Source organism: Varanus komodoensis, unplaced genomic scaffold (genome assembly GCF_004798865.1).
Source record: "Varanus komodoensis strain SLA01 unplaced genomic scaffold, ASM479886v1 scaffold38, whole genome shotgun sequence".
NCBI lineage: Eukaryota > Metazoa > Chordata > Lepidosauria > Squamata > Varanidae > Varanus > Varanus komodoensis.
The window spans coordinates 2,128,005-2,134,004 of NW_025335909.1; the positions used below are offsets into that span (position 1 = coordinate 2,128,005).

General features: G+C 46.0%; 1 protein-coding gene across 4 annotated transcripts in view; it reads left to right on the forward strand.

Annotated features, from left to right (window-relative positions):
- The window catches only part of TANGO2 (transport and golgi organization 2 homolog), a 71,918-nt gene extending 66,711 nt beyond the window's left edge, over positions 1 to 5,207 (forward strand). For all 4 annotated transcript variants that reach the window (XM_044440495.1, XM_044440494.1, XM_044440493.1 and 1 more), the window contains one exon: positions 511 to 5,207. In XM_044440495.1, the coding sequence (XP_044296430.1) occupies positions 511 to 631 (121 nt within the window). In that variant the 3' untranslated portion in view covers positions 632 to 5,207. The remainder of the gene's footprint in view (positions 1 to 510) is intronic.
- Positions 5,208 to 6,000: the final 793 nt, after the last annotated feature.

Consider the following 6,000-nt stretch of genomic DNA (forward strand, 5'->3'; position numbering starts at 1 on the left):
CCCAGAGTCACCCAGTTGGCTCCATGGCTGAGCGGGGACTAGAACCCAGGTCACCTGAGTCCCAGTCCTGCACTCTTAATCGCTACACCACACTGGCTGTCTCGTTCTCTCACTGAGGGTTGCTCAGAACACAACAAACTTAGCCTCTGTGTTCTCGTTCTCTCTCTCTCTCTCTCATTCAGTACATTCTCCTTACCTGTCCCCCCGAAGCACATTTTGCAACCGGCATCAATAAACCCAGCAATGGAGCAGAAGCGAAGAGCCTGAATTCAGTGGGGTGAAAAAGGGAAAAACAGAATCAGTTTGGCTTTTTTTTTTTTTTTTTGTGGGCCCCAATTTTCCCCCCCCCCCCCCCCCACAACCACCAACAACAACACATGTCTTTGTTTCATATGTCAGCTGGGAGGAAGAGGGGAAAAGTGAATGAAAAACTAGCAGCCCAGGAGATGGTTCTGTGGAAACACTGTTAATCGCCGTTGTCTTCCTTTGTCTTCCCGCCCCCCCTTGCAGAACAAATACAGTCATTCTCATCGATGCGGAAGGACACGTCACTTTCACTGAGCGTACCATGCTGAACGCAGATGTCGACCAATGGAAAACAAGCACCTACCAGTTCAAACTGCAGATTTAACTGCTTTCTGTTTGAACAGATCGTGAAAAAAGGGGGAAGGGAGACAAAGAGAACAAACAAGCTTTGAACTCTAGTGGTGAGGCCTTGCAAGCAGTTCTCCCAGATCCAATGGCTCGTTGTTGTTGTGTAGCACACCCTATCAACCACTGAAACGTTTTTCTTTTTTGCACAAAGTCCAAACAGGATAATTCGAACAAGGAGCCTGGCCATACGTAAGAAACAAACTGTATTTTGCACAAATGGCCGTTTACTTTTTGAAGGATTATCGAGCTGCTCTGCACAGATCTTTAACTGGCTGCCAGCAGAGGATGCGGAGTACCTCGGGTAATCATGCACTGTGTTTTCTCTCCAAGGAGAGCTGGAAAACTAAATTCGACACCTGTAGTGTGCATCCAAAAAAAGGGAAAATGACATAATTCAGCCTTAGTGGTGCTTTGGCTTCATCCCGTGGCAGCATTAGCCTGTGAGCAGTTCCTCCTCGGTTTGTGAGTGCGCTCCAAGGACATGCAGTCCCCATTTGCTTTGGCAACAGGGAGAACTCTCTGTGCTGCTCTCCACTGGCTATGCAGAGCTGTCCTTACCTTCCAAGTGCTCGGGATGTTTCTGCTCCTCTGGTGCTCTCCGCATATGCGCTGCACCAAAGAGACTGCGCTCAGAGCGACTGTCTCACCAACTCTGCCTGAGACTGCTGAAAAATAATTGGGCCAGAAATGTTTCGATCAAATAATCAAAATGCTTTGATCTCGACTCTCTGTTGTCAAATCTTTCTAAATGAAGAACTTCTTTAAGAATCCAATTGGGTTCCTTTGGCTTTTTAAGTCAGAAGGAGCGTTTAAAAGGGGTTCAGTGGGAAGTGCTTTTCTAGCCATGATAATTGAAAATATCACTCTGCAGCTTTTGTTCTGGGCATATCTGTGAGCTGCAAAATGGCAACTGCTCTTCAAAGCTTATGCCCTCTGGTAGAATGAAATCAGGCTGCTTTCTTTTTAATACCAATTCTTTTAAGAACTAACACTTGAGTGGCATAATGCATAAGGGTAACGCTTAAGCAGTCCTGCATCCACCTCATAACTGAGGAAAAATCCCATGGAGCTCAGTGGGACTTACTTCTGAGTAAACATGTCTAGGATTGTGCCGTTCATGTCTTTTTAACCAGTTAGGAAAGCCCGGAAAGAACGTACTTTTATCCCCGGCCACAATTCTCCCCTCACATCCATCCTTTCTTCCATGCAGAGCAACAAAGCACTGAGCATATTTTGTTCATCACATGGTCCAGAATATGGTCTGAAGGCACATTAGGTGTGCACCCTGTGGAAGCTAAGCAGGTCTGCGGCTGGTCTAAGCTTGGAGGGGGGACGCCTGGGAACTGCACAGAGCCCCCCTTGGGTTCCACAGTGGCAGAAAGGTGGGATACAAGCATAATGGATACACAAATAAAACAAAGATACACCCCAGTGTTGTGAATGTTACCTTGTACCTGCATGTTTTACCTTGCAAACCTATGCATGTCTACTCAGAAGTAGGGACAAAGTTTTTCCCCCGTGCAACTGTGTATAAGATTGCAGCCCAAAACTGAAAAGCCAGGCCTGCTCCGTGGCAGTAATTTCAGAGCTCCAGTGGGGCTTGCTTCCGAGTGGAAGGCCTGGGCATTGTGTTGCCCGCTTTCTTTCACACGCACTAGGCCTCAGCGGGAAGGTATGTTAAAAGGTGATCACTTTGGCAGATCTTGGAGCACATAAAAACAACCGTGTGCAGAAGCACGGCAGTTTTAAATTGGGGACTTGGACTACAGCACACTTTGTACGTTCCTTGTAGCCATGAAGAGCTTAAGCTAATTCCTTAAGTGCTAGTTTGCTTTTCGGTTATTAGACAGTGCCGGGAGCTTGGAAGAATTGCTCCAGCCAAGGCAATTTTTAAATCCAAGGTCATTTTTCTCTCTGCAATAGGTGAGGCCGAATCCTCAAGATTGGATTGGCAGGCTCCCCCCACCCCTCTCTGGAACATTATATCCTTTCTAAGTTAGTGTACCACCAGGTGCAGAAATTACTGCCATTTTAGCTTTTTCTGCATTTCACACAGAGTTAATCAATTGCATTTCCCTCCGCATTCAGGATGTGCATAGCAGTTTCTTGGGACAAGGCCGACTCCCCCTGTGGGGGTCGTCGTTCTCTGGTGGGAAGTTTTGATTAGGGCCATGATGGCAAGATGGAAAAACAAACCCCCATCCCCGGGTGGGATTGGAAACATTCTAATCTTCACCAACTGAGGTGCGTGGAATGAGCTCCGTCTCCACTTGTGGGGTGGGGGGTTGCTACAGGGCATGGGTGTGAGGTGCTTGCGTCCAGGATACATCCCTGCTGTGCGCACGTCGCAGGTAAGCATGCAGGCCCAGAAGTACCCATCTTCAAACACCAGTCTCCCGCCCTCTGGGACGCATGGGAAGGAGGAGCCATTTGTGACCCAGGGCTAGCACAAATAACCTTGTGCTGGGCTAGACCAGCACTGACACAAAGTAATCAGCGGTGCTTGCTCAGGCCATGGGAAGAAGGGGCCTGTTGCCATTTGAAGCCCTTGCTACCAGTAGCTAAGCCTGCCAAGAGGCATTTCAGTCGTTCCCAATGAAGTGAAGGGAGCACTGTAGAAAAGCCAGGAAATCCCAGAACAGCTGGTTTGGGAAGGATGGGGGGAATCTGAAGAGCTCTCTCTAAGTGATGGTCTGATCCTGTAGGACTCTTAAGATACTTTAAAAAGAAAAAAAAATTCCACGGCCAAAAGCGAGTTTAGAGTTTAAATCTCCAAGCTCTTGGGTTTCTTTGTTTATATCAAATACGGACATGTTAACTAGCTTCAACTTTTGTTTAAAACTACCTCTCATTTCTGGGAAAGCAAAATTGCAAAGGCAGATATGGTGTCTAAGGTGAATTTTGCATAAAAATGAATCTAACTTCATTTCCAGCCCGGCAGCAGTCATAGCAATTTGTTGAAATGAGGATTGCTTCTGACATCATATTTTGATTCTGAGCATGTGTAGGGAAGAAAGGAAGAAGTGGGATACAGATATGGCTTGCCTCAGGATAAACCAATTTTTCAGTTTCCGATTCTCTTTATTTCTTCATTCTTAACTTTGGTTCTTTTTGCTATAGTTTGCCTAAAACTGTATATGTGATTTTGCCTACAATATATATATTTTTTCTAGCAGTGTTTCTCTTATAATGTATTTTGAGTTTTGTTTTCATGATTATTCACATTTTAATGCATTTTTTAAAATGGAGAATCCCATTGCACATCTGAGAAGTGCAATTTCTGGAAGATAACTGAGTTATCTGAGTTGTGTTGGGAATTGAAGATGTGTTAGTTTCCCAGGTGTGAAAGTATGTAAGTTTGCAGTAAGATATGAACCAAATTAATTTGAATGAGGAATCCATCCGATAGATGCTCACGATAGGCTCTTTCTTAAAGAGGTGCATCTTTTAATGTTTGCTGTCCATTTCCCATTGAAAAACCAAGTACAAAATTGTTATCTAAAGCAGCATTAAAAGTAAGTGAAAGTTTTTAATTTGCATATACCACCAAGAGGAAGAAGGTGCTAGCTCCCCCTGGGTCAGAGCAGGAAATTTAAAGGAGCTGTCTGTGGTGCTGAATCTTTTGGGGAGGGAGGAGTAGAGTTCAGCACTTGGATAGCTCCTTTAACCTGCTGGCTGGGAGTCCAAACCTGGTCACCAGCCTCTGTCGTCAGCAAGACATGAAATGCACCATCAGGTTTCAGTGAAAGCTTAAATACTACCTTGCCCAGGCTAACTCAGGACAAGATGGCTTCCACCTTCCAGCTGGTGTACAGAGGCTGAGTGGATGCTCTGATGGCTCTTCAAGAGTAGCAATAGGTGGTGTCCACCATCTCTGAGGCAGCCGGCTAGCTTAGGCAGCAGCCTGATGGCATACCATCCTCACGTTCCTCCCATAGCCAACCAGAGAGTTCATGAGGAACAGCTGATAATTGTCCTAAGGCAGTTGTCCCATTCTGCCTAAGGGTAGGGCTGGCTCCGTACCTCATACTTCAGAAAATCTCATAAAGCTAGCATTTCACAAAAGGCACCTTGGACTAGGCTTTTCCCTGCCATGCTAGGTGTTAACCCCAAAGAGGGTGGTGGTGGTGATGGTGGTGTTTTAACTTGAAGGAGAACTGAACCTCTCAACATCGCCTGCAACCTGACATGGTATAGTCAGAACCCACATGTGAGGTCTAAAGAGTGGTGGAAGGTGATGTGCATACAATGCAAATTGTAATTTCTTGGGTTGTGCTAAAAATATAAAGAGATGCGAGAAATACGTTTTATTTTTGTAATATATTTAAAAACAGAGGCATATTGGATGAACGCAATGCTTACGGCTTGGTTTGGTGCGGCTTTTACTGCTCTTGCTAATGTAAAAGTCATATCCCTTTGTTGAAGTGACAATTTCTTGGTCCACTAAAACACACACAACTATATATATATTCCATTTCTTTTTCAAATTGTTTTATATTTTGCCACTTATTCCTGTATAGAAGTGAAGTCAATAAATGCCTTGACCATAGTGAGTCCGCTGTTTGTGCACCTGCCTGACACTTGGACAGAGGGGATTCAGCGAAATGTGGGGAAGGTCCAGTCCCATGAAACCCTTAAGCCTGTTTAGCTGTTCAACAAGTTGTGCTTCAAGGCGTCAGAAGTGGACGGTGCAGCAAAGTCCCTACCTCAGGCGGACAGTGTGTGGTGCTCCAGGTGTTTGGGCTCACAATTTCCTGAGCCAGTGGCGAGGGATCATGGGAAGTGTAAACCCAAACATCTGGAGGGCCAAGTTTCCCAGCGATGCCTTGGCACATGATCGTTACCACGATTACATAGCATGTATATCCCACCTGTTTTCCTCTTACGAGGACTCTTTCATAGTCCTCCTCCACTTCATGTTCTCTTCACAACAACCCTGCGAGGTGGGTAAGGCTGAGAGTGGCCCAAGTCACCCAGTGAGCATCATGGCGGCACAGGGACTAGAATGAGGGCCTTCTAGGTCCAACACGAACCACCTCAGGCTCTCAGTGTCCCCCACGTGGCTGTCACTAAAACAGGGATGGGGGTGACACATGAGAAAAAAGAATGAATCTTCCCTCTGTGGCCTCCCACTCCGACCTGGAGGTTTTCAGAGGTATTTAAGAACGCAGCTCCCAGAATTCCCACCCAGCAAGGCCATTGACTGACAATTCCGAGCGTTGTAGTCCAAACATGTCTGAAGGCATAAATCTGAGGAAGGCTGCTCAGTGGAGTCCAACCTGGGCTTCCACCCGCTGCCCTTACCTTACAGATGATGGGAGTTGTTATCCAATACATCTGGAAGGC